We start from the raw sequence: 26,495 nt of genomic DNA, 5'->3' as shown, positions 1-26,495 counted from the left end.
CCCTCCACCCCACCATCAAAAAGGAAAAGTGTCAACAGGCTGTGAAAGACACTCAGCTGATCTGTGGCTATTAGCATGAGATAAGCACCTTAAATAAAACCATTCATCTCCTGGCAGCCTTGGCGTAATGGAAAAAACATGGACTTTGGATATACTAAATAAGCAGTGTTTCAAAACTTCCTAGAACCCATTTCCTCATCTGTACATGCAACTACTAGCAGATTCTTCCATTAGCAGCTGTGAGGGTTGAGATGGTGGGCGCAAAGCCCCGCCCCAGCGTTGTGCACTGGTAGTCGCATCCCAGTCAGGACTTCTGACTCTGAAACATGTGCTTTCCTGGTTGAAGTAACTTGCAGTTCTTACGGACAGAGATTCTAAGTTCCATCTCTACGTTTGAACGTTTGAAGTTTTACACTTGAAAGTACATTTGGCTTAAAAGCATAGAATTGTCACGGAGTTCATCATGGATTTATGTCTAATAGTAAAATAAGGGTAAAAATATAAATGTCCTCCGTTAGGAGATTGATTTCATAAATCAGTATAGCTATGTGATAGAATACTTTGCGACATTAAAATTGTGCTTTTGAAGAATACTTAGTGACAAGAAAAACGTTCATGATAAAGTACTAAGTAAAAGAAAAGCCATAAACAAAACATCATTCAACAGGACCCCACTCTAGAAAAGCAAGTAAAATACATAAAGGCAAAGAAGCACCAAAAGCAAACGCTTCCCGCTGGGAGGCGGGAGGAGGTGGAGAGAAGTGATTTCCTTCCTGTATTTTGGGGGTTTGTAAGTTTCCATCAATGATCATATATTCGCTTTAAATCTGAAAATGATAGAAAGTCCTCGTGGTCTTGGGAGGCGCGCGAACCTGGCGGAAGCGGGCGGGACCGGCGGCCCCCAGCGCCCCCTGGCGGCGCCCCGAGGCCCCGCCCCCCGGGGGCAGCGCGACGGGGCGGGGCGCGGAGCCCCTGCCCAGCCCAGGCCCGCGCGGGCGGCGCCGGACTCGCCCCGCCAGGAGGAGGTCGGATCGCACCGTCCGCAGCGGCCAGGCAAGCCCGGGGCCGGGGCCGGGGCCGGCGGGGCCGGGGCAGGGGCTGGGCGGCGCTGGGCCGGGGTCCCAAACTTTCCGGGAGTGCGCGGGGGGCCGGCCCACATGGGGATCTGTCGCCGTCACCTCTGGAGTTTCGCTTTCCCGGTGCTCCTGGGGCCAGCGAGCGGCGCCTGTTTAGCCTCGAGAGCCGAGCAACAGTTTGTGGGCCCCGGCGAGGGGGCCGGGATCTAAGGGTGTCAGGTCGCTCTTTCTGGCGCGACTGTCGCAGGGCGTGTCCGGAGTGCCAGCCCCAGAGTGGCCAGCTGTGCGTGTGATGAGGGTAGTCAGGGCGCTCAGCTGCTGGGGGGAGGGGAGGCGGCCCAGGGCCGGCCCCAAGTTGTCCCTGCAGGCCCTGGCGGCAGCCTTGGTGTAGACAGGTGAATGAGTATTTCAGTGAGTGGGGGAACGGGTCCCAGCTCATAGACAGGGTGGAAGCAGTGAGCAGCCCACGTCCTGGGTGAGGGGATGTGGCCACTGCTGTCACCATGACTTTGCCTCAGTGCCCCTGCTTCTAGCCATTGTCCCGGGCCGGGTTCGGAAAGCTACAGGAAAGTACTGACTTTCTCCTCGCCTCTTTGGGTCAGAGTGAAAACCGAACCGGAAAACGGCAAAGGGGAAAACCATTGGAGGCTGGGAAGAAGCAGGGCACGTCGAGGGCGAGTGGAGGGAGGCGGCTGGGAGGCCTGGGCCTGCTCTGCGGGCTCTGCATCAGCTCTTGTCCTCTGGGGGGTCTCCATGCCGTCTCCCTCAGCGGTGGCCTCTGTGTGGTACCCAGGGGGTGGGGTTCTACCTGAGGAACCTGGACGTCTGGTAAGCTGGCCTAGGCCTGGGAGCCAGGGTCAGAGCCAGATGTCATGGAAGGTCCCTCAGGTGTCCAGTTCTCTGGGGCTCTGAAATATTCATCTCACCGCTGGGTTTTGGTTTCAAAGCTGGCGCCTTTGGCCTGGCCAGTGGTGGCAGGGGAGCCAGGTGCTTCCTTGGGGCTGCTTGGTCTGGGGCTAAGGGTAGCCGTGCTTCCTCCTCACCTGCCTGTCTCTCCAGTCACCAAGACCCAAACAGAGACCCAGTTTGTAACTTAGAAAGAAGTGGGGGACACACAGGGTTAAAGGCCCTGACTTCCTCTGTCGTCTTGTGCCATGACCTCAGGGCCTCACTTGTAAAAATGAGCAAGTCAGAGAGGTAATGATGGGTTACACCTGAAGTCTGGGGAGAGGCTCATGTCATGAGCTGAGGTAATAGCCACCTCAGCTCAGCCTCCCCCATGGGTACGGGGCTTCTGCCGGAGTGCTTCCATCCTCAAAACTTCTCACCCTGGGCCCTTCAGAGAGAGCAGAAGCCCCAGAGAAGGGATACACACTTGTGTATCTTCAGAGGGCCCCACTGGGAAGGCCAGGGGGTGGAAGCTCATACAGCTTTCTGGGAAGAAGGCCTCTGCTAACAATTTGGTTAACCCTGATGTGGGCTTTCTGGAGTATTCTGTTGGGAACGCCATGGCGGGGATGGTCTTGATGGAATCTTCCAACTCTAAGATTCTGGGATTCCAGGCCAAAACTTGGGTATTGTTTTGAAGTAGAAATGATATCCAGGCAGCCAGAGGCCACAGTGCGGGGCGCCTGGAGGATGCTCAAAACACTGGTCAGGGAGGAAGATAAGAATGAGTCGTTCTTCCTGTATCTAATGATTTGTGTTTTGTCCCATTACATAAAGGTGATGTTAGGGGATGCCAGCCTCCTGGTTCTGTGCTGGTTGGAGATGTCCCCCAGGCCTTGGCAGTCAGTCCCGCGTGGAGATGCTAATAGTAGCTGTCTGGGGGCTGGGGGTGGGGGAGTAAGAGGAGAGGAACGACCCTCCCAGAGGACCCTGGCATCGAGCTAACTCTGAGAGTGAGGGGCACACCTGGTACTTGATGTGACTGCTCTGAGGGGCTGGGTGTAAGGACAGGGGTTTTAAGATATGAGGAGTTAGGACGTGAATCACTCTCAGGGTTGGGTCTGTCTGTAACACAAAGGTGGCCTGGTCAGCGTCCCACAGGATATTAATTAGTTGTGCCCTGATAGAAGGTTTCAGGCTTAAGGAAGTCTGAAGGAGCCCTGGGTTAAAGAAAGCGTTGGCTTTTCCCCGCCAGACCTCGAAGAGGCTTCATATGCCATTGTGCCCTGTGAATTTCCAAAAGGGGCTGTGGCTGTTTCTCAGGGCCCTTAGCATCTCCAGGGCAGTGTTCTTCGAGCAGTCCGGGAAAAGCCTGGCTGGCTCTCTACTCTCTGGTTCCCGGTAACTAGCCCCCCCTCCCTTCCCCGTGTGGGCTGGTTTGGGGGAAAGGGAGGCCAACGGAGGTCATCTGCCTGGATTCCCACACATAGTTAGTGGCAGAGTTAGAACTTGAACCCAGGACTCTTGACTTCCTGCCTTGTACTCTTTCTTTTCTACAGAGTTCCCCTGTGTCTCTGCAAGCTCTGGGCTAAGTGAGCCCCAGGAGATGCTGGCCACAGGGTCCAGAGGGCAACATGGGGGCAGTGTGCGGGGAGAGGGAGTTATGGCCACTCCCAGGCCCAGAACACCCCCATGCCATGTGCCTCTGCCCTCTGCAGAGTCCTCCAGACCAGTTTCACACTGGTAGTGACCCCGCGTAGATTGTTTAGGAAGTACGTTGTTCTGCCCTGAAGCCTTCTGTTCTGGTCCGTTTGGCTGTTTATTCGGAACCAGAGACTGTTAGGGGTGGAGTGGGCTTTGATGCTTGGTTCAGGGTATTTGTTTTACGGATGAGAAAACTGAGTCCAGAGATGTGCAGTGGCCTACCGTGCCACACACGGTGGAGTCAGGACCAGAGCCAGGACAGGAACTCAGCTCCCTGCCTCCTCGCCCAGGGCTCTGGCCTGGCTGGACTTGCTGCAGGGGACAGGGGATTGGTATCAACAACAAAGGTCTGTGCTACTGCGGCCCGCCCCAGGTGTTGGCCTGGTCACACAGGTGACTCGTGGAGGTGCCTTGGGGACTTCTGCTCCAGGCAGGTGTAAAAGCAGAGGGCAGGAGCGTTAAGATCAGCCATCAGATCTGAGTTCAGACCCATCTCTGCTGTTCACCTGCTCTGGGACCAGAGACTTGGTTTTCTCTGAATCTCAGTTTTCTCATCTGTGGAGTGGGGATACGAATTTGCACCTCACAGGGCCGTTGTGAGTCTCAGTTACCTGCTTGTAAGTACACAGTACTTCAGACGTGCCTTAGTCCTCAGTGGTAAGTACACAGTACTTACTACCATAAGTGGTTCTCTTCCCTCCCTGCCCACCGGAGTGAAGGTTTGTCTCCCTTCTCCGTTGTGGGTTGTTAATTATCTGTCTGCCTCTCCGGTCCTAACTTCCACTGACCAGGCAGGAGGAGATGGAACACACAGAAGGCAGTGGATAGGGGGCTGTTTCTGAAGTGGCATCTAGCCCCCGTTAATGGCTTCCTCTTTCCTTATCTGCACACCCAGGCTGTTTGACCACTGACTCGGCTGGAGTCTCTGAGGTTACCTACTCTGATGACAGCTCTACCCCCCAGAGAAGGGCGATGGGGGAGCTGCGGGTGCCTGGGTCCTCCCCTGCTCTCCAGGGCGGCTCCCCTTCCTTGGAGACTGGAGCCGCCCCTCAGTCTTGGATTGGAGAGAGGCCACCCTGGCTGGAGACCGGGAGGCTGGAAGGGAAGTCACGGGTTGGCAGCCTTATCTGTTTCTGAGCGGGAGGGCACAGAGAACTCTGGGAACGGGTGGCTTCTGGCTCCGCCTCAGCATGTGTGTGCTTGCGTCGGTCGCTCTGAGTCCTCAGACAGTGGGCTGGGCTGGGGATGGAAGTTCCAAACCCAAGATCAGGAGGGCCTGTCGCAGGTGGGGCAGGAACTTTCGTGGCTCTGGGGTTTCCTTGTCTGTCAGCTGACCAGATGGTTTCTAAAGTCCAGATCCTTTCTAGATCCTTTCAGTGTCATCCTGTTAATCCCAGAGGCCAGGCGGGCAGAAGGCTAAGTTGATTCTGGGCCCCTTGGTTGGTGTGCCTCAGGCCTGGTGACTTGTCCAGACACTCTGGGTGCATCTTTTTCTCCTTTGCCCTGGTGGCTGTGTGCTGGGGTGAGGGGAAGTGTTTTTGGCAGGGAGGGGAGTGCTGGGGGAGTTGGGGAGGTGAAGGGAAGGGGAGGTAAGGAGACTGTCAGGCAGGCCTGGTCCCCGCCTGCGTGCTCCTGCCTGCTGGGTGGGGTTTCCTGAGATGCGCACTCTGAGCTATTCTTTCCACTCTGGCCCTGGGCATCCGTTCCTGGCAGGGAGGCTCCTGGCAGGGAGGCGGGCAGGCTGCCTGGATCAGTCAGCTGCTCCTCTCCGCCCCTCCCTCCAACACACACACCCTCTTGCTGTAACCCCAGTAGCTCAGGCCTCCTCTGCAGATGCCAGAGCCTTAACCCTTCAGAGTCTCCCTGGGGAGCCGGAGCCCGGGCCTCAGCTGGCTGCGAGCATGGTGGCCACACTGAGATGTCCCCCAAGGCTGCATCTGAAAACCTCCACAGCCAACAAGTCGTGCGTTTGAGCTCCCGCACTTGGCTGCTGTGATGGCTGGGTCTGGGGGTCCTTTGGGAGAAAGGAGCGGGTCTGGCTCCTTCCTGATGGGGGTGGGGGCCATGAGAATGGGGAGCAAACTTAGATCTGTAATGGGCAAGGATGTGGCCGAGTCTGAGTGTCTTGTGAGGAAGAAAGTTCTAACAACCCAAGCTGCTCCCTGCTGCTGGAGTTGTTCCGTAGAAACCGAATGTACACTGTGTTTTAGGAAAATTCAGGCTTCCAGTGGGAACGTTAAACGTCCTTTTTAGCCCCTGGAGACTGCGAGCCCTCCCATAGCTACCAGTGGAACCCAGAGGACCTGATTCCTGGTTTCTAGTCTTTGGGCATCAACCCTCCTCACTCTGCCTCTGGATCTCCTCCTCCTCCCCTTTCGACTCTACGTTCTTCTCCAGCTCCCACCTTTAGTCATAGCGTGGAAAGCAAACACTGCCCACTTCCTCCTTTCCCCACTCCCTCGGCAGATGCCAGCCTAAACCTCACCCCTAGCGGAGGCCCTGATGACGCGGAAGTGGCCAGGGACCTGAGGTAGGTCGGGCGGTGGCCTGGGAGCCCTGGCCCTGAGGCTCCTGGCCAGCTGGCCTTGCTCGGAGGTGAATGGCTGAGCTTAGCCACTGCCCTGACCAGCCTGGACACTCTCGCCCTCTCTTGCACCCAGGTGTCTACACTAGAGAGTTGGAATGGAGTCCCGGGCCCAGGCCCAGCTTTGTGACAAGGGTTGGTCACTCTGCCCCCTGCACTGTACTGTCTGTAGTAAAGCAAGGGGCTGGCTGGCCTCAGATGAGCGAGTTTCCTTCCAGCTCTGACGTCCCTCTTCACCTCCTGGCGGCTGCCCGGGGTTGGGGAAGTGGGGGCATTGTGGACGGGCTGAGTGGCTTGGCGTGCGTGTGTTGTGTAAGCCTTATGTTCTTGTGAAAGTCTTGGAGGGGAAGCTGTGTGCAGGCGGACAGACACGGTGCCTGTGAGCAGGCAGAGCAGGGGGTGTAAGAGCACAGCTCTGGCAGACTGAGAAGGACAATCTCTGTATGACTCCACTCATATGAGGAGTTTAAACATGTGGACAAAGAGAACAGATTAGAGGCTACCAGGGGAAAGGGGGGGTGGTGCACCTACAACACGACTGACAGACAATGATGTACAACTGAAATTTCACAAGATTGTAACCTATCATAAACTCAATAAAAATTAACTTAAAAAAAAAACAAGAGCACGGCTCTGGGGTCAGGCAGCTCAAGTCTTGACCTCGTGACCCCCTGGCCAGGGAACCGTGGGCAAGTGACTTAATTCTTCTAAGCCTCTGTTGCTTCATCTGTGAATGGGAATAATGACGTTCTCCACACTGTTGGGCTATTGTAAGGATTTGGTGAAATAATGACTAAAAATAGCCAACCTTTACTGTTTATCAGGGCTCGGGCACTGTACCAGGCACTCTGTGTTTTCTCATTTACTTTTCACAACAACTCTGTGGAGGGTGCTATGATCATGTTAACCCCATTTTCCAGGTGGGGAAGCTGAGGCCTAGTGAGGTGAAGTGGTCAGTGCCAGTCTCTGGTGAGCATGGGCTGGTGGCCGAGCCCCAGGGAACTGGACTGTGACCTGCTCTGTTCCCAGAAGGCAGGTCTACTGGTGAATTCCTCTGAGGCCAGCCGAGTCAAAGGGAGGGGCAAGGAAGTCAGAAGGAGTCTCTGTGAGTCAGCGGCCCGCTGGGCTGGACCGGAACACTGGAGTCCTGGTGATGCATCCAAGGCTGACGTCTTTGCCCTGATTCACCCTGCATGCTGTGGCTGTAGCCTCTCTGGTGTGGGGAGGGACCGGTTTGTTGGGTTTGGCTTAGAGGAAGGAAGGAGGGGCCACCGGCTGTCCAGGCAAAGGGCAGGCCCTCCAGTAGCCAGGCTCCTCAGGAAGTCTCAGGATTACAGTCTCTTAGAGCTGGAGATGAGCTCAGAGACCAGCTGGCCCTTCCACCTCACTTCACGGAGGGGCACCTGAGGAGGCGACAGGACCAGGCTGTGGTGACATCATTGTGTGGTGGCCCAGCTGGGGCTTCTGACCACAGGGGCCTTTCCTGCCGGTGTCTCTGGGGCCATGTTCAGCCTGTTCACCTTTGTACCACCACCCAGATGGTGGATGTCAGATAGGCCTGGGGTGCCGAGATGACAGGAATGATGACAGATAACCCTACTCCGAATGTGACCTGCCTCTGGTGGAGTTAAAGGGGGTTTTTGGAGGGCACGGGGAGACCCGTGTAGGGAGAAGAGGCCCTGGCCTCAGGGGAGGAGAACCCAGTTTCTCTTCCTGCTTTTTTAGAAGTCTATTAAGGAGATCCACGTATTATAACTAATTTTCCTACCCTTACCTAAGCCCCAAACATTTTCACAAACAGTTAATATCTGTTTCTTAAACAAACACCACCCAGTTTTTGGTTTTGCTCCCTGATTCCTCAGAGCACCCTGCCCGACTCTGCAGGCCCTTGCCCACGACCCCGCTTTTGTCGCCCTGGTTTGCTGTGTTACACCCTCTCTGTGAGGAAGGTCTGTCTCGTTTTTGGCCTGATGCGTTCTTGCTGTTGTCTGTTTACTCTGGGAAGATGCAGAGCAGATTTCCTCAAAGTAACCCATTTAGAGGCCTGGCCCGGTATTCCATCGCTCGTCCCCACCCTCCCTGCCACCTTCCCCTCTGGATGATCCCAGCTGTGGAAAGAGAGAAGAGCCGAGGCAGCGCTTTGTCTGCTCCCTGAACTGCGCAGCTGCCCTAAGAGACAAGCCGGTTCTCCTCTCCTTCTAGCAGAGGCTCGCAGGATGCCTGCTGACTGGGCCTGGGTGCTTCCTCCCTGTGGGGCCCTAAAACTCCACCCCTTGGGAGGTGCTCTCAGGGGCCCAGACTCTGTCATGGCTCGGCCCTACCAGACATAGGGACCTTCCAGGGACTGGCTCCTTAGCCCCTCCCAAGCCCCCATCTCTGCCTCCGTGGAGGGGAACACAGGGCCCGGAGGACACTTATTTGGCAGAAGAGGCATGAAGAACACAGCGTGATCTAGAGGACACACACCCAGCACCCTGAAGGCCTCGATTCTGGCTGTGCTATTAACCTGGGACCCTGGGGAGTCCCTGCACTGTTCTGGGCCTTGGTTCCCTCATCTGACCTGAGCTTTTAGGGAATCTGATCTCTGTTTCTGCTTCCTTGCTCCCTGTTCCTCAGCCCACCCCCGGCTGTGGGGCTCCTGCCGCAGAGAAGGGACTGACTAATTCCTCAGGGCTCCCTCCTCCCCTCTAGCTATGGCCCCTGGGGGTACAGGGGCACAGGCAGGGATCACGGGGACCCTGGGGCTTCAGGGCCCTGCATGCTCTATCTGCTGCCTGGCAAGGCCATGCAGAGAGTGGTGACAGCCACAGGCCGCCCCACGCCTGTCTCCCGAGCCCCAGCTGTGACTGAAGAACCAGAAAGTCCTGTCTCAGGCCTGCCCTCTGTGTAGCCTCCCAGCCCCCAGCCTGAGGCCTCTCCAGCGGCCCCTGACTTCAGCCTGCCACTATCCAGGGGCTCTCCTCCTCCGGGCCTGGCAGCTCCAGCCCTGGGGCCAGCCTTTGTTGTCCCCCCTGCCCCCCATGGCTGTGGCTCCTCCCAGCTCTGCTTTTCAGGCCTGGCGCTCCTGCTCCTGCCAGCTGCCCTAGGGGCTGGGCTGACTCCTTCCATGGGTCCCAGTTGGCCATGCGACTCACTGGGAGGCGTTGCTGGGGCCATTGGGCTTCTCCCCTGGTCACTGGAAGCCTGTCTTTAATGAGCACAGGGCCCCAGGGCCCTGTGAGCATGGGGTCCCCAGGGCCCCTGGTTCTTGTCTGTCACACCACTGCTGCCCAGTGAGTGCTCTGGCCTCCTGCACTAGGTGCCCCCTCCTGCTTTCCTAAGGCAGGCAGTGACACAGCAAGGAGGGCTGCGCACAGGAAGCTGGCATGGAGGTGGGGGCAGGTGCTGAGCTGGTGGGGCGACGGCGGTGGGAGGGTAGCCTGTGGGCAGAGAACGACATGTGCGATGGAGAGAGAAATGTGAGGGTCTCCTCTCCATGGAGGCAGCCTGCCCTGGGCTGAGTGAGCTGGGCCTGGACACTCATGATTGCTTTTCTTGTCTCCCATTTCAGGTCCAGCAGCTGGGGTCTCCCCTCAGCCCTTGAGCAGCCATGTCTACCCCCAGTGCTCCCCCTCCATATGAGGACCGCAACCCCCTGTACCCTGGCCCTCCTCCCCAGGGGGGCTACGGGCAGCCCGGTGGGTACCCCGCCTACCCTCCCTACCCACAGCCTGGCTATGGTCACCCTGCTGGCTACCCACAGCCCATGCCCCCCATCCACCCGATGCCCATGAACTATGGTGAGTCCCTGAAGGGTTGCTGGGGGTGGGGGGGTGGGAGGCAGCACGTGAGCACATGAGGCCACCTCCTTTGCTTCCTTTCCAAATTCCCGTTAATCTCTTTCTCTACCTTCCCTTTCAGTCTCTCCTTCTGTTTCCCCATCTTTGTCACCTCCCTACTCTTTCGCTCAGCACCGAGCCCCCCAAACCACCTGCTAGCCCCCTTATTCAGCAAGAAGACCGAGTCCATAAGACACACCCCAGAACTCCACATCAGATGAGAAAGTGGTGGGTGAAGTAATGAATTACTTCGGAGTGGCGACCTTAGGAGGCCATTTCCGCTTCCAAACTTGCAGTTGCCACCTTACCCAGACTTATTTCTTCCTTAGGAAGTGGCTTGAGCCAGAAGCAGTTTTTTTCTTTTTTCAGAATATTCTCGGTGCTGACAGATCCTCATCCTTTGTGGTAATATCTGATTTTTTTTGAGGAAGATTGCCCCTGAGCTAACATCCGTGCCCATCTTTCTCTACTTTATATGTGGGACTCCACCACAGCATGGCTTGATAAGTGGTGCTAGGTCTGTGCCCAGGATCCGGGCCACTGAAGTGGAGTGTGCAAACTTAACCGTTATGCCACCAGGCCGGCCCCGGTAATATCTGATTTTTGTAACCATCTAGCCGTCATTTGGATGTTTGATAAACATCACGGAGGTTAACCCTCTGTTTGTTAAGAAATGAGATGAGGTTCAAAGGCAGTGAGATTTTTCCTGAGTGGCTCATATGCGGATTTTGAAAGCAGTTCCCAGGAGGCATTCAAGGAACGTTTTGAGCCCCTGAAGCATCTCTGGAATCCCGGAGCTCAGCCAGGTCTCTAGGCATGCGTGTTCTGGTGTGAAGATCATGAATCAGTCACGTGTATGGCTGGCCCCGTCCTGCGCATGTGTACCGGTGACATACCTGTCTGCCCTGAGTCCTCGTGTTGGCTCCGGCCCCCAGAGGCCTGATGATCAGGCCTCACACCCTGTTCTCACCCTCCACACGCATGTGCTGTTTCCACCGTCCTTTTCCTGGCCTTCCATCCCTGACTTCCCCGCTCTGACCTCGCCAGCTCCTCTGGCCAGTACTCCAAGCCCTGTGCCTGTCTGGCTTCCTTACTAGACTGCGACCCCGACGGCAGGACCATGTGTGTTCAGACCCCAGAGGACCCAGGAGCCCTCAATAAATCCGTGCTGATGGAACGGCTCAGGCCTAAGCCCCCTCATGACAGGGGCCCTTGGCTCCATCTGGTGCCCGGGCCAGCTCTGGGTCACTCTGAGGACATTCTAGAGGACCCGGCTTGGGCGAGGAATCCTGAATTCTATCACTTGTCTTTTGGCTGGAGAGACCTGAGACTTTGTTTGCGAAAATGTCACGGGGGCTTTGGGGTTGAGGCCGTATGTCCCAGGTCCTCAGTTGGTCATACGTGATCCGTCCCTAGGCGGGGGCTACGACCGGGAGGAGAGAGCAGTGAGTGACAGCTTCGGGGCTGGAGAGTGGGATGACAGGAAAGTCCGACACGCCTTCATCCGAAAGGTGAGACATGGGCCGGGAGGCAGGGGTCCCTGGGCCCCTCAGATGGTGGGAAGGGGGGGCTCATTTCCATTGCAAACGCTGCTGCCTCCCAGGCTCTCTGGCCCTGCACTTTCCTCGAGGCCCCAGCTCCTCTGACACGGGCTCGCCCTCCTTTTGTTTTTATTTTTATTTATTTTTTTGAGGAAGATTAGCCCTGAGCTAACGTCTGCTGCCAATCCTCCTTTTTTTTTTTTTTTTTTGGCTGAGGAAGACTGGCCCTGAGCTAACATCCATGCCCATCTTCCTCTACTTTATATGTGGGATGCCTGCCACACCATGGCTTGACAAGTGGTGCCATGTCCACACCTAGGATCCGAACTGGCAAACCCCGGGTCGCTGAAGCGGAACATGAGAACTTAACCGCTGCACCACAGGGCTGGCCCCTTGCCCGCCTTTTGCTCCTCTCTTCCTTGACCAGGTTTTGGGGGCACAGATTCAATCTGGGGAGATCTACACAGGCTCTGACAGTGTTCTGCCCTCCACAAACTTCTTTCTCCTGTTAGACTGTAAGCAACTTGAAGCCAGAAATGACCACACTCGTTGGTAGTCCCCATCCTTGTCTTAGGCCGCACAGCGCCCTGCTCAGAGGACACAGGGACCCGACAGCTGCCAGCTGTCCTGCTGCAGACGCGGGGCAGTGCAGTGATGGAGTGCCGAGAGGCCGGGTGTCGGGTGGGCACGGGAGATGTCAAGGAGCAGCTGGAGGCGGGGGTCAGCCCTGAGGGGTGTGTCGTGTCTGAGCCAGACTCCTCACTTGGGGGTGGCTTCTCGGTCAAGAGGCAGCTGGGGAGGGCTTTCAAGTGGGAATGCAGAGGAGATCCTTCAGAGTGAAGAAGGAGCCCCTCCCCACTTGTGAACACAGGGCCGGGGAGGGGGACGGGGCAGGGTCTGGGGAGAGGCCAGGGGTGTGGGGCGGTGGCCCGTGCTGCCCCCGGCTGTCTGCCTTCCAGGTCTACAGCATCATCTCCATCCAGCTGCTCATCACGGTGGCCATCATTGCTATCTTCACCTTCGTGTGAGTCCCTAGGCCTCTCTGCCCCACTCCTGCCAGCTCTGGGGTCCTAGGCCCGGGGCTCTGGGTCACCTGCTGGGAGTGTGAGTTGGGGACTGGACGAAGAGTTGGGATGCGGGTGATTAGAGAAGATGGCGCAGCAGGCTGTCCCTGGCACTCAGCAGGGAGGCAGGCAGGCTGTGGTGTGACTCCTCTCTTGTCCTCTCCTGCTCCACAGGAGGCCGGTCGGCGAGTTCGTGAGGAAAAACCTGTTCGTCTACTACATATCCTAGTGAGTCTGGGCTCCTTTCTGCTTGGGGCATGGAGAGGAGGGGTGACAACTGAGCAGCTTTGCTCAGTGCAGGGATCAAAATACTTTTTGAGAGCCAGCCCTGATGGCCTAGTGGTTAAAGTTTGGCGCTCACCGTTTCGTCGGCCTGGGTTCGCTTCCTAGTTGTGGAACCACACCACCCGTCCGTCAGTTGCCATGCTGTGGCGGCTCACACAGAAGAACTAGAAGGACTTATCACTGGGATATACAACCATGCACTGGGGCTTTGGGGAGCAAAAAAAAAAGTATGTTCAAAATACTTTTTGAGACGGGCCCTCCAGCTTGCCAGCTGTGCTGGGAAGCAGGGGTGGGTGTGACCAAGTGAGGAGCACCAGCATCACATGGCCCTGGAGCAGGCAGTGGGAACTGGTGGCAGCATGCCTACTGCAGATCGGCCCAGGCTGGGGGCATCCTGGCCTGTGGGGTCACTCCCCCTGACTTCTCCACAGCTCTGGGGGCCTCCAACCTGCCAGCCTGTGGAGGGCCGCTAGGTAGGGCCTGTGGGTGACTTCCCCATCTCTTTCTCCCCAGTGCTGTCTTCTTGGTCACCTACCTGACCCTTGCCTGCTGCCAGGGACCCAGGTGAGTCCCAGAGACTTAGAGAATGAGAAGGGGTGGTGGGGGACAGGAAGGAGCGGAGTATTTGGGGAAGAAAGGGGGTTCCTTCTAGCAGGTGGGCAGAGCCTTACAAGCAGTGATGACGATGTTCAGGTGTGCACAAAGTACTGCACATGTGTGGGAGCTGTTAGCTATGCAGCTATTATTCTTACAGCAGCCCTGCGAGATATGTAGCATTTTAACCACTGAACCAACAGGAAGACTCCACGGCTCAGAGAGGCTGAGTAACTTTCTCATGGCCACAGAGGTGGTTAGTGTAAGAGCTGCAGACGAATCCAGGTCTTTGTGGCTCCACAGCCCAGGTCTGTCCCATTGCTCCCTGCTGCCCCTGCATAGAACACCTGACCAGGTACCCAAGGCGGTGACAGCCTCTTCTCCAAATCAACGCCTAAGTCTCTAGGTTCCTTCTGCTAAAGGAGTCTCTGATGCCTGGCTGGCCCAAGTCACTCAATCCTGGTTTCTTTCCCTTCAGACGCCGTTTCCCATGGAACATTATTCTGCTGACCATCTTTGTAAGTCCAGAAGGGTCGAGGGAGGGTGTGGAGACGGTGTGAGGGAGGGCTGGCCCTAGGGAAGGATGGGGACCCCACTGTGGAAGATGTCCCTGGCTCTCTCCCACCTTATCCCGAGCCCTGCCCCTGGTCTCCTTGGGGGCCACCTCTCCACCTGTCACATTTATCCCCGCTCTGGCAGTCCACCCTGACCGTGCCTCTCAGCCCCGCCTTCCTGCTCAAGTGTCTCCCTCTCCTCTCTGTCCTTCCCGCAGACTCTTGCCCTGGGCTTCATGACAGGCACCATTTCCAGGTACGTTCAGGGACAAAGCACTACACTCTTGGGAAGTGTGTATTCTAGGGAGTGGGACATCCCTGGGCTGGAGTCATCTGTATGGGGTCCTTCTGGAAGTGGGGCTCTGAAGTCATCATGGGGGCTCATGCCTCAGGCCTCTCCTCGCTCCTTCCCCACAGTGTGTATGAAACCAAAGCCGTCATCATTGCGATGATCATCACTGCCGTGGTGTCCATCTCAGTCACCGTCTTCTGCTTCCAGACCAAGGTGAGAGCTGCATGGCCTCCCTGGCACCCCAACCTGCTTTTGTACAGACCTGGCCCTTTGGTGGGCCCTTGAGGAGCCCTGGGAGGGCCCAGAGCCCTATGCGGGGCATTCCCTTAGACACCCTAATCCCCTTCTCTTCATGGCTACAGCAACAAAACTGCTTCCTGTGTCTGTCCTTGGAATGTCACGGTCACTCCCATGCCCCCATCAGGCAGCGCTGGCCCTCTCTGGTGGGGGGAGGCAGGGCCAGTCTGGCTGGGCTGCTAGCTGTGGCACTCATGTGACAGGTGCCTCCTTCTCCCTTCCTGGCAGGTGGACTTCACCTCATGCACAGGCCTCTTCTGTGTCCTGGGAATTGTGATGATGGTGACTGGGATTGTCACTGCCATTGTGCTGTCCTTCAAATATGTGAGTGTCCTGGGAGAGCTGCAGTCGGTGAACCCCATGCTCAGAGGAGACTGTCTGTGTAATGAGCTGTAGCAGGCCCCACAGGCCTCTGGGTGGGCTCTGGTTTCCAGAACCTCTCAACTAGCTAGCAAAGACGCCAATGCCGAAGCGCCGTCCTTTGGGTCTAGTGTCTCTTTGGAGACAGAGGCCCTGGGAGTCATGGCACCTGAGGCCCTGGACAGCATCATGGAATTCTATGGGGAGGAGGGATGAGCTCTGTCTGACAGCTGAGACCAGGTTCTGCAGGCAGACCCGGAGCGGAACCCAGAGGACCGAGGAGATAGCTTGGATAGAAGGACCTTCAGGATCACTGTATCCAACTGCTGTTTCATTCCAGTTTCATTTCTCCTCCTCTCCAGGGGGGAGCGTGAGGTCCCTGGGATGAGGGCAGTCTCCTGGCAGGGAGGGGAGCACCGACTGGAAGGGGAAGCATAGGAACAGGGGACCGCCTGCCCACTTGACCACGGGCTGGCTTTGCCCTTCTGTGGAGGCACTGGAGGGCTACTGAGCTGGGCTGCTCCCCGGTTCTGATCTTCATCCGGGTGGTCGGGGCTTCCCTCCCAGCCCTCTTCTTTAGTCGGTCCCTCCCTGGCTGGGCCGCAGGAGCCCTCTGTTGAATGCTGACCATGGCTATGGGACAGGAGATAAGGCTCTTCCCCCAGTAGGGCCCGGGGCCACCCCTCCCAGAGCTAGAGCTCCACCACCTCCTTTGTCCAGAAGTGGAGTGGACACTTCTGTACCTTAATGGTCACTAGAGGACAGCCTCTGTTTTCTCTGCCACGTATGTCACCATTCTTAATTTCTTCCAGGATCTGGAAGGCAGAAGTAGGCCTCTCGTAGCTAGCTTTGTGATCTCCCCACTCAGATGCCAGAATTCCAGGGGGAGCTGGTCCTGAGGGCCTGCCTCGGTCTGTGCTTTGCTAAGATTTCTAACGCCCTCCCTGTCCTCTCCCCAGATTTACTGGCTTCACATGGTCTATGCTGCTCTGGGGGCCATTTGCTTCACCTTGGTGAGTAAGGCCCTGCCCCTCTAGGATGGGGGCTGAGGGGCTGGAGGGGAGGAACTGGGTAGATGGAGCATGAATTTTGGCTGCTTGGGGGGAAGAGAGGGGGGGCCACAGCTGCCCTTCCCTCTCCCCACTGTCAGGAGGTTCCACTGATTTTCTGGGCATTCCTGTCATCTCGTTCACACCGCCTGCCTTAGGACACTCAGCAGGCCGTACTGTAGAGACGGTGTGTCTGCCTCTCCTAACTGGAACCGCTGGAGAGTGGAGACCGCGTGCTGTGCTCTTCGTTAACGTGGCCCCTAGGCACACCACAGGGCACGGAGGCTCCCCAGGCGGAGCTGCTGACCAGAATCGGGCTCTAGCCACTGAGCCCCTGGGCCCTCACTTGTGGCGCCCCTGTCCCTGCAGTTCCTGGCTTACGACACGCAGCTGGTCCTGGGGAACCGGAGCCACACCATCAGCCCGGAGGACTACATCACTGGCGCCCTGCAGATCTACACGGACATCATCTACATCTTCACCTTTGTGCTGCAGCTGGTGGGGAATCGCAATTGAGGACCCCCGGTTCCACCCCGCCTTGGGCGTCCCCTTCCCCAGAGGGCTGGGCCCTGGGCCTCAGACCCCTTTCCTCCCTCTCAAGTAATACGCCCAATTTCCTTTCTGTCCTGGCATGGCTGGCCGCTCTGGCTGTGGATGTGTAGGTACCTAGCAGGGCCGGAAAAACTGGGGGCTAAGTCTCGCCCTTGGTGGACTTGGCAGGGACTAGGCTGAAGATGTGCCTTCTCCCTCCACTCACTGTACGGCACAGCTGGGGCTGGAGAGGGAGGGATGAAAAGAGCCTATCCTATAGCTAAAAGAGACTATGAGAGGTAGAAGTGACATCAAGGTGATGAGGTGGCCCCTCCCACCTCTGCCACAGGCTCTGGGCTCTATAGCTGGAGCTGTTTCCTCCCTCAACCCCCAAGAAAGCCAGCGAACTTTGTCCCCAGCTGCCTGGACTCATAGGCCATATCCTGTACTGCTTTGGCAAGTGTCGGCACCTTCCAACTCAGGAAGGTAGAAGAGATCTGTGCCCGGGGGTCCCCTGCTTCAACCCCTCTTTCGACTGCATGTGTATACTGTTTATCTGGGTTAGGGGTCGGGGAGGAAGAGAGTGAGCAGAGTCAAGCACAGGACAGGGACCAGTTGGAGCAGCATGTGGCCTGCGCTTCCTCATGGCTTGTGGTGATGATGGCGACAGCAGGCCCTTTGCAGCCCCTGGTCCCCATCTTTCACAGCCGCCTGGGGCCTCCCTGGTGCTTCTGAGGTCTCTGCTCTGGGGACCTCTTGCTTCCTGTGCTCAGGCTACTCAGAGCAGAAAGTAAGGGGCAAAGATCAGGAGATGGGGTGGTCTGTAGGATCATGAGTGTGGCCAGGAAGCAACCAGGGTGAAGGGGGACTGGGGTGGGGGCAGAGAAAATGCCTTGGGGTCCCCCACCCAGTCTGAAGGATATGCAAGCCTACGGTGGTGGCCATTGAAACTTCTGTGTTCTTTCCTCTGCTAAGCCGGGGAGGGCCCTGAGTGAAAGGACACTTGCCCTCTCAGTCTGCTCCTAACGCGCACTGGGGGAGGGTGGACTTGAGCCAGCTGTTGCTTTCTCTGTGACACCAAGTGCCTGAAGCTGGAATGGGGAAGCGGACAAGGGTCACTCTGTCGGGTCGGGGTGGAACCCAGGTCAGCCTATGGTATATAATTAGGACTTCTCTAGTAAGTACTTGGTCCTAATATATCACACAAAGGACATAACTAGAAAAGTAATAAAGTCTTCTGTTTAGAAATTAAAGCCCTGTTTGGTTCTGGTTTTCTTCACTTTAAGCTGTCAGCTCCAGGAGGATTGGTCTGGCCCTGGCCAAAGCATCCACTTCCTCCCTCTGTGTTCTGGCCTGGTGTCTTTCACCCTTTCCAAGGTAACCTAACACGCTTTGCCCCAGCACTTGCTGGTGATGGAGGCAACAGGCTGGGGAAGGCTCAACCCTACAGTACCCACTCCGAGCAGCAGCACGTGACCTGTTCTGCATCAGGGACCCTTTACAGGAGCACACCAGAGCTCTGAGCTCTCTTCCCACAAGGCTGGATGTGTACAAACTAGTTTGCATATGGCCGGGAAGCTGGCCCACAGGTTCAGGTTTAGAACCCCTGCCTTAGAAATCACTGGTCCAATCTCTCTTATAAACAAGGAAACTGAGGCCCAGAGAGGATGAATCATTTGGATTCAGCCAAGAGGAATTGTGTTTTTTTCCCTCCAAACCCTCAATGATTCTCTTTATTATTTGTTCGAGACTGAGTGGGACCCCACCCTCCTGGCCGGCACCTCTGAGGGCTCGGTCCCCAGGGCCTGAGCCTAGGCTTCTGTGCTTAAGTCTCTGTGGTTGCCCCAACTATCCAGCCAAGAACACTGAGGGCTTCTGTGAGAGGGAGCACACATGAGTAACCAACCCCACCCTGCCCCTCCCATCCCAAGGGATTCACAAACCCACTCCTGGTGCCTTTCCACTCAGACACTCAACTTTATTTGCCTTTGGCTGGCTTCTCTGGAGGGGACGGGCAGGTGCTGGCAGCAGCCTGGGCTTCACGCGCCCTCTGGTGGACTTCAGAGGCAAGGACCAGAATCATGGCCAAAGCCAAGGGACCCCACAGTCAACACAGTCTAGGAGAGGGCTGCAGTGTTCCTCAGGCCTGCACCCCGGACCCAGCATCAGGAGACGGGGTAGGCTTGGAGGAGGCCCTGAACCTCTGGCTCTCATACTCGCCCGTGTTGGATGCCCGCATGTTCTGCCGAGCCTTCATCTGCTTCAAACGGTCCTTGTCCACTTCCCGCTTGGTGAGGATGAAGAGGAGGATACCACAGGGGAAGCCGATGGCCCTAGGGGTGGGGAGATGTGCACGGGGTTTGGGGAGGGGCCAAGCCTGAGCCAGAGGAGCTGGGGGAATCTCACTCCAACTTCCTCCATCGCGTGAACACTGCAATACCTCTCGTGTCTATTCAGCCTCCGCGCTGGCTGCTGGAGGGCCCCACGCAAATCAGATCCTGCCGCTGCCCTGCTCGGAACCCTGTAACAGCTCTCCAGCACTTCACGGCCGAGGCCAAACTCCTAGGCACAGCCCCAAAAGCCCAGTGTGGTTGGGTCTCTGCCCACCTCGTTGTTCCTTTCCCATATAGCCTGCCGCTCCTCAACATGAGCCCGGGCAATCCTGCCACACTGACTGCATGAGTCTCTAGACAGCCCATTCTCTTTCCCTCTCCAAGTCTTGGAGAAGGTTCCCTCTGCCTAAACTGCCCACACCCCCTCCCAGACTCCCCTTCTTAATCTGAGTAACCACTACTTGGGAGGCACCTTGCTGTGGGCGAAAGGGCATGGAGTCACAAGAGCTGGTGAGAATCCCAGTTCTGAGCCTCAGTTCCCTCTTCTGTGAAATGGAGATGTAATCATTTATCTCAGAAAGACTAAAACATTACACCATAAAGTACTGGCACACCTCAGGTGCTGGAAAAAACTGTTAATGTCCACCTCCTTTCCCTTTAACAGTGATCATTAATACGTATTAAGGTCATAGTCAGATTCAAATAACAATGTACTGAACACCCTCTAGATGCTACGATAAAACTAATATAATCTTGCATGATCTCAATCAATTATCTCAATTAAAGATCTCAAATGGGTCTCACTCCAAGCTCCCAAAAGAGAACGAAGCCAGGGATCCAAGTTACATTAACTCAGCTTACTCCACAGAAAACGCACTTTCTCTCCACTTCCACACACTTTCCCACCTCCCCTGCCCCATCCTCTGAGATTTTAGTCCTTGCACCCAACAACGCTGTCCCCACAACCTTGGATTCAGCTCAGCCCCGAAACTCGCAGCAGTTTCTGGGCCCAGCCCTCCCCTCGTGCCACTCCCCATCGGTGGGCAAAGGGTTAGTTAAAACTTACCATGCCAGTCCCACAGCTTTCATGGGGTTCCTGCCCCTTCTTCTGGGAATGTATTCCAGCTCGGGGGATAGGGACTCAGGCTCCTCCTTGCATTCCGGGGAGCTGTGGCTTTGCAGGGCCCGGGTCCTGTTCTGGGAAGCCTTGTTAGCTGTGGCTCCTGAGAGAATCCCTGTGGAGGGAGGGAAGGAAGCTCAGTAAGAGAGGACGAGAAGCAAGCCCGGGGAGGAGCGGCTGCCATCTGAGGAAGGGAAGTGACCGCAGTTTGGAGTAACAAGAGCCACGGAGAAGCCGAAGGGAAATGGGAAAATCGCCCTCGAGGTGGCACCTTTTGAAGCCACTTCCACGTCACTGCGGGCTCATCACCCGGTGCCAGGGGAGCGAGCTTCGCTGCTCTTCATCTCCTCAGACGACAGGATGTGAAGGACCGCAGTGGGGCTCACATGAGACGTAGGAAGGAAATCCGAGAAAAGGTTTTCAAACTGCAGAATGTTAGCACTGGAAGGGAGCTTAAAGGTAGTCTACTCCATCCTCTCATTTTATAGAAGAGGAGACTGAAGCCCCGAGAGACGAACTGCTTCGCCCAAGGTCAAACTGCTCATTGTCCGGGGCTAGAACCCAAGCCTCCAGAAGCCCGGGGCTCTTTCCTCTGCACTGCGGTGAGTGTGAAACACCTGGAGCGCGGAAGTCTAAAAGGCTTCCTTGGGGCTCCCTCTCGCAGCAAGACCCCAGAGATGTCGTGTAACCCCAAGGCACGGGGATGGACGGGGTGACCTCTAGAGAGCATCTTTCAGCCCCCAGACTCTTTAAGATCCTGCAGAGCAGGGCGGGCAGGAATCGACCGCCCTGACCTCCTGTTATCGCCGGGCAGGATGTGGAAGAAAGGGGATCCTCTGCAGTCCTGCCCTCCCCCGGGTCCCTCTCCTTACCCCGGAGGACGCGGGCATTTCTCGCCCCCCGGCCCTTCAGCGCCGTAGCAGCTACCACCGCCGCCATGTTCAGATCCCACCCCCCCTTCACCGCGCTCCCCGCCGGGAATTGTAGTTTGCGTAAGGGGCCTCCCCCGCTCCTTCCGTCCTGCCTACAGAGCACAAACTACATCTCCCAGAAGCCCGCGGAGCGGACCCAGGGGAACTACTCTTCCCAGGAGACCCCGCAGGCGCGCACGCTCGCTTGTTTCCCTCCTGTTGGAGGCGGAGTCAGGCCTGGCGGAGTTTAGGTTCTCCAGCAACGCCCCGCCCCTTCTCCCAACTTTTCCCTGCGATTGGTGATTCCTCCAGTCAACTCTCTTTGCTATTGGCCAAGCGGCCGTCGCTCTTCCTGCCTACACCCACTTCCTCCCGGGAGGAGGGGCTCGAGTTCCGCGTCGTCGCACAGAGCTGACTCTGGGAGGCGTTTGGGCCCAGAGAAGTGGATCGGCCGCTTGCGCCGCATGGAGTCCGAATCGGAAAGCGGGGCCGCTGCGGACACCCCCCCACTGGAGACCCTAAGCTTCCATGGTGATGAAGAGATTATCGAGGTGGTGGAACTGGATTCTGGTCCGCCGGACCCGGGTGAGAACTGGCGCTCTTCAGGCCACGGGACAGGAGGCGCTCACCCCTGGCCTCTGACCCCTGCTCCTCTCCCCTCCCCCCCACCCCACCGGTCATTCCTACCGACCTCCTTTGCCCTTCCTCTCTCCCCCGACCTCCATACTCAGTTCTCGGGCCTGGCCGGGGTGGGGGTTCCCCCGACGCCTCCTCTGGCCCTTCCCCTCACACACCCCCTTCCCGTCATCCCTTCGGTCCTCCCTTCCCACCCGGTCTCTGGCCAACCCCAGGTGCTCAGACCTCTCCTGTCCTCCGTCCCACACGCCCCCTCCTCCCTGCCGCCTCTCGCCCCCCTTCACCCCATCGGTCTGACCCACCTTACTCTCTTGCCACATGACCCACCCCAGCCTCTGGCCTCCCCACCCTTCTCCCCAGCCCGCTTACTTCCCGCCCGCCAGCCCCATCTTTTCACTCTCTCCCCAAAGCAGATGATCTGGCCCAGGAGATGGAAGATGTAGACTTTGAGGAAGAGGAAGAAGAGGAAGAGGGCAACGAGGAGGGCTGGGTTCTGGAACCCCAGGAAGGGGTGGTCGGCAGCATGGAGGGCCCCGACGATAGCGAGGTCACCTTTGCACTGCACTCAGGTAGGGCACGGGGGAGGCCTGTCAGACACTCCCTCCAGGCGCATCTGAGCAGCAGACATCCGCCGTGTGCAGAGCCTTATGAGGATGTGGAGGCGGGAAGATGCTGGCCCTGCCCTGGGGGAGCTCACAGGGAGGGGCAGTGTGACCCGTGGAGGAGAGCTTGGCTCCTGGAGTCAGTGGAGACAGCCGGGTTCAAATCCTGCCTTGCTCCTTACTGATTTATGGTCTTTATTAACCTCTCTGGGTGTTAGTTTTCTTTTAAAAAGTTGCCTTTGGTAAAAGTTAGTAAAAGTTATTTTTGTATAAATTAGATATCATAGTGTGTTTTTGAGCATGTTTTATATAACCCTTCCAAGATTAGCTCTTAATAAGGAACCAGCAGTGTGATGCTCTCCTCCCTCTGTTGGTACCCAGCCTGGTGGCATCTCATGCTGAGAACTGTAAGCCCTGCACACCTACCCTCCTGTTGACTACGGCATCAGTGTGGGGGGTGACAGGAACAGCACCCGAGGAGGTCTCCCTGGAGAAGGACTTGGGGCCAGGCAAGCTTGAGGAGGGATTTCTCCAACAACCTCATGCTGGAAACTTAGAAGAACTTAAATGCCTCCTTCTTTTCCACAAGGAAGGACACATTGCTTTGGGTGGAAGGGGGCAGGCTTCCTGAAGGTCCTGAAGGCCAGAACGTTGGGTGGGAGCCCCGTCCCCTGACTCCTGGACTATCTCTTGGGACAGCATCTGTGTTTTGTGTGAGCCTGGACCCCAAGACCAACACCTTGGCAGTGACGGGGGGTGAAGATGACAAAGCCTTCGTGTGGAGGCTCAGCGATGGGGAGCTGCTCTTTGAGTGTGCAGGTGAGGGGACCCGGGTGAGGTTGTGTCCCTTTGGATGTCTTAGGGGGCTAGCCTGCAGCGGTTGTACGTCCAACAGCCATTTATTGACCCCCTTTTTGCCAGTTCTATGCTGGGTCCGCGGACCCCAAAGAATAACATAGTCTGTCGTAGGCACAGGGGAGGGAGGCACTGATTGGCCAGGGGAGTCTGGGAAAGTCCAGGAGGAGGCAACAGTGGCAAAGGAATGTTCGGACAGAGAGGAGACTGGGTTTCAGACAGCTGTGCGGAGTGGACCGAGGGCCAGGACATCGGCCTGGGCTGTGCATGGTTGAGTGGGAGGCCAGCAGTTTCTCCCCAGGAGACCTGGGGATGTTGGTTCCTAGAGTGGCGGTGAGCTTGGTTACCTATTCTGCTGGGACCCGCCTTTCTTTTTTCCCTCTGGGTCCTTTCTGGGGGCCAGATACGTGGGTCCTGTGCCCCCAGCACTGGGTCCCTTGATGTTCTCTTCTCTTTCTGCCTGCTGTTCCTTGCAGGCCATAAAGACTCTGTGACTTGTGCTGGTTTCAGCCACGACTCTACCCTAGTGGCCACAGGGGACATGAGTGGTCTTTTGAAAGTGTGGCAGGTGGACACCAAGGAGGAGGTCTGGTCCTTTGAAGCAGGAGATCTGGAGGTGAGATCGGCAGAGTGGGATCAGCTCTGTGGGGCCTTGGGTGGGGGTGAGAGCTTGGGGTCCCCATTGACCAGACCGGACCAGCGCTGAGCCAGTGTACTCCCAAGGTGCAGCGAGACTGTCTACCTGTTACCTGGAGTGTCCCGCTGACTCAGAAGCAGGAGAGCCCGGTGGGGCCCTGGGGGCAGGCTCCTAGGTGGGACGGGGTGACGGCCTTCCCCGCTGACCTTTCCTCTCTGCTCAGTGGATGGAGTGGCACCCTCGGGCACCTGTCCTACTGGCAGGCACTGCTGACGGCAACACCTGGATGTGGAAGGTCCCGAATGGTGACTGCAAGACCTTCCAGGGCCCCAACTGCCCCGCCACCTGTGGCCGAGTCCTCCCTGATGGTGAGAGCCGCTCCCCTGAGTGGCCCTTCCCAACTGCAGCGTCCTGGGTTATCCACCTCCCTCGGCTCCTGCCCGTGGCACAGCCGGCAGACGCACGCCTGCTCCCCAGAGCACAGGCCTCATAGGCCCTGGAGCAGACAGCTCCCTCTTTCCCACCCTGAACTGGCTCTCCTCCGCTGTTCCCTGGAGCAGTGTCTCTTCCCTCGTTTTGTCTCCCCACCCCCTCCCCCTTTTCCCTTGCTGGGTGTCTGAGCGTGCCGTCCGTCCTTCTCTCTTCATCCGTGCCTCTGGCCCTTTAGGGAAGAGGGCTGTGGTTGGCTACGAGGACGGCACCATCAGGATTTGGGACCTGAAGCAGGGAAGCCCTATCCACGTACTAAAAGGTATCAGAGGTGGAGGAAGGGTCAACCTGGGCCTCTGTGGGGAAGGGGCTGAGACCTCGGGCAGGGCTTGGAGGGCACAGGATGAAGTCTGACTTATCCCCCTGCTCCATCCTAGGGACTGAGGGTCACCAGGGCCCTCTGACCTGTGTCGCCACCAACCAGGATGGCAGCCTGATCCTAACTGGCTCTGTGGACTGCCAGGCCAAGCTGGTCAGTACCACCACCGGCAAGGTGAGTGGGACCCGGAGCCTGGCTGTGGAGCCGTCCACTTTCTGCGTTTTCTCCCCATCCTTTCTTATCCGTCACTCGACCTTCTTGCCCCACCGCCTTTCTTCTCTATTAGAGGACCGTTTCCAGGCCCTTCTCTGATCCTCTCCCCTGGCTCATAGGTGGTGGGCGTTTTCAGACCCGAAACTGTGGCCTCCCAGCCCAATCTGGGAGAAGGGGAGGAGAGCGAGTCCAACTCAGTGGAGTCCTTGGGCTTCTGCAGTGTGTGAGTGTGAGCCAGGGCTCGGCCTGGAGCTGAGAGGGACTGGGGGTGACGGGGGCTTGGGGGAGGTGGCCTGGGCCGCAGGACCAGGACGGAGGGAAAGGCACATGAGTCCAGGTCTCTCCTGGAGCCTTCGTGGTGCTCTCCTCTGCCCAGGATGCCTTTGGCAGCTGTCGGCTACCTAGATGGGACCTTGGCCATCTACGACCTGTCTACACAGACCCTCAGGCACCAGTGTCAGCACCAGGTATAGGCAGCCTGGAGCCGTGGCCATGGCCGTGGGGAAGCCCAGGCTGTTGGGAGTGTCTGCTCCAGACCTGGCTCCTCCTTGGTCCTTCCCTATGGCCCCTCCTCCCTCACCCCCCCCACCCCCCCACCGCCCCGAGTGGGGAGCAGAGGCCTCAGCTCTGCAGCCCTGACCCCCGCCCGCCTCTGTCGCCCCGGTGCAGTCGGGCATTGTGCAGCTGCTGTGGGAGGCGGGCACCGCCGTGGTGTACACCTGCAGCCTGGATGGCATCGTGCGCCTCTGGGACGCTCGGACTGGCCGTCTGCTCACTGACTACCGGGGCCACATGGCCGAGATCCTGGACTTCGCCCTTAGCAAGTAAGTGAATTGGGCAAGGGCTGGGTCTGTGTGTATTTGGAAGGTGGGAATAGCCCGTGGTGGGGCGCAGGGTCTTTGGGGTATGGGAGGGGATTCCTAAAGGAAGCAGGAATCATGTGAGCAGGAATGCTGGGAAGCCTGAGGGAGTTGTCGCTTCTGGTTGGCAGTGGCCGACTTGGCGTGTCACGTCTCAGTCCCGGGGCCTCGGGCCTTCCCCCATGTGTGGCCCTCCTCCTCTGATCCCCTTGCCGGTTGCTGGCTTCAGGTGTGTTCACCTGACGTGGGCATGTCAGCCAGCGCCAGGCACTTAGGGGTCAGAATTGACGAGGCGCTGGAGGAGGCATCCGAGGGCCCCTACGGGGTGGGCTTGGGCCTGGGCCCCAGGTCTCCAAGTCCCTGCGACCTGTGCTGTCTGTCCGCAGAGACGCCTCCTTGGTGGTGACCACGTCAGGAGACCACAAAGCAAAAGTGTTTTGTGTCCAGAGACCTGACCGCTAATGGCTGCAGCCTCTGCTTTGTGTCCAGTGTTGAGGGGTGGAGGGAGCCCCCCAGCAGAGGCGGGAGGGCACCAGGGGAGAGGAGGGGGTCCTCGGACTACTTTCCAACCCCTGCAAACTGACTTGCCCCCTCCGTCCCTTTCTTCTCCTAAGAGACCCAGCCCTGGGGCCCCCACCCCTCGCCCAGCCCTGGCGGACCCTTCGGAGGGAGGTCAGCCCTCCTCTTTGACTTCCCTTTGCTGGTGTGAGCCGTGGGGGGCGTCTTTGTATGTGGGGAGTAGGTCTCTGAGGTGCCCGTTCTTTCCCTTCCCGAGTCTCTGGGGGTGGAAAGGAGGAAGAGATACTAGTTACAGATTTTAAAAATGTAAATAAAATATACTTCCCAGAGACAGCGCCTGTGTGGAGTTTGTGTTGGCGGGACA

General features: G+C 57.5%; 3 protein-coding genes across 9 annotated transcripts in view; 2 read left to right on the top strand and 1 right to left on the bottom strand.

The window, feature by feature from the left end:
- Positions 1–21,111, bottom strand: part of PNKD (PNKD metallo-beta-lactamase domain containing) — a 58,588-nt gene extending 37,477 nt beyond the window's left edge. Inside the window, exons 1-3 of one of the 2 annotated variants that reach the window (XM_003365130.5) lie at positions 20,963–21,086; positions 20,037–20,205; positions 18,591–18,970 (exon numbers count right to left, since the gene is read on the bottom strand). In XM_003365130.5, coding sequence (XP_003365178.1) covers positions 18,778–18,970; positions 20,037–20,205; positions 20,963–21,029 — 429 coding nt within the window. In that variant the 5' untranslated portion in view covers positions 21,030–21,086 and the 3' untranslated portion in view covers positions 18,591–18,777. Of the gene's footprint in view, positions 1–18,590; positions 18,971–20,036; positions 20,206–20,962 lie in introns of those variants that run through there. The other variant, XM_070270490.1, reaches the window with a different exon arrangement.
- TMBIM1 (transmembrane BAX inhibitor motif containing 1) lies at positions 916–17,890 on the top strand. 5 transcript variants are annotated; one of them, XM_023642320.2, is made up of 12 exons: positions 916–1,053; positions 9,803–9,929; positions 11,487–11,581; positions 12,571–12,635; positions 12,850–12,903; positions 13,474–13,524; positions 14,033–14,072; positions 14,327–14,364; positions 14,526–14,613; positions 14,926–15,021; positions 16,017–16,070; positions 16,476–17,890. In XM_023642320.2, exons 2-12 carry the CDS (start codon positions 9,842–9,844, stop codon positions 16,620–16,622), a joined length of 816 nt encoding a protein of 271 aa, XP_023498088.1. In that variant the 5' UTR covers positions 916–1,053; positions 9,803–9,841; the 3' UTR covers positions 16,623–17,890. The 5 variants fall into 5 exon arrangements, with proteins under 5 accessions (XP_023498088.1, XP_023498087.1, XP_070126593.1 ...); XM_023642319.2 differs by having other exon boundaries at positions 9,803–10,031; XM_070270492.1 differs by lacking the exon at positions 916–1,053 and adding an exon at positions 4,818–4,953.
- A 126-nt stretch (positions 21,112–21,237) lies between the features above and the next one.
- On the top strand, positions 21,238–26,462 carry AAMP (angio associated migratory cell protein). 2 transcript variants are annotated; one of them, XM_001491390.4, is made up of 11 exons: positions 21,238–21,586; positions 22,051–22,206; positions 22,939–23,058; positions 23,571–23,710; positions 23,955–24,099; positions 24,399–24,482; positions 24,598–24,713; positions 24,872–24,975; positions 25,129–25,219; positions 25,422–25,576; positions 25,999–26,462. In XM_001491390.4, the coding sequence occupies exons 1-11, from the start codon at positions 21,466–21,468 to the stop codon at positions 26,072–26,074; spliced, it is 1,308 nt and encodes a 435-aa protein (XP_001491440.2). In that variant the 5' UTR covers positions 21,238–21,465; the 3' UTR covers positions 26,075–26,462. The 2 variants fall into 2 exon arrangements, with proteins under 2 accessions (XP_001491440.2, XP_023498083.1); XM_023642315.2 differs by having other exon boundaries at positions 22,048–22,206.
- Positions 26,463–26,495: the final 33 nt, after the last annotated feature.

Source organism: Equus caballus, chromosome 6 (assembly GCF_041296265.1).
Source record: "Equus caballus isolate H_3958 breed thoroughbred chromosome 6, TB-T2T, whole genome shotgun sequence".
NCBI lineage: Eukaryota > Metazoa > Chordata > Mammalia > Perissodactyla > Equidae > Equus > Equus caballus.
This window is presented reverse-complemented; position numbering and strand designations above follow the sequence as displayed.

What these genes read in the sequence shown, in the direction of transcription:
- TMBIM1 (XM_023642319.2), top strand. Translation starts at nt 9,842, where the DNA reads ATGTCTACCCCCAGTGCTCCCCCTCCATATGAGGACCGCAACCCCCTG. An exon ending in CCCGATGCCCATGAACTATG is followed by an intron (nt 10,032 to 11,486) that starts GTGAGTCCCTGA and finishes ATCCGTCCCTAG; the next exon opens with GCGGGGGCTACGACCGGGAG. An exon ending in ATGACAGGCACCATTTCCAG is followed by an intron (nt 14,365 to 14,525) that starts GTACGTTCAGGG and finishes CCTTCCCCACAG; the next exon opens with TGTGTATGAAACCAAAGCCG.
- AAMP (XM_023642315.2), top strand. Translation starts at nt 21,466, where the DNA reads ATGGAGTCCGAATCGGAAAGCGGGGCCGCTGCGGACACCCCCCCACTG. An exon ending in TTGAAGCAGGAGATCTGGAG is followed by an intron (nt 23,711 to 23,954) that starts GTGAGATCGGCA and finishes CTCTCTGCTCAG; the next exon opens with TGGATGGAGTGGCACCCTCG. An exon ending in GGCACCAGTGTCAGCACCAG is followed by an intron (nt 25,220 to 25,421) that starts GTATAGGCAGCC and finishes GCCCCGGTGCAG; the next exon opens with TCGGGCATTGTGCAGCTGCT.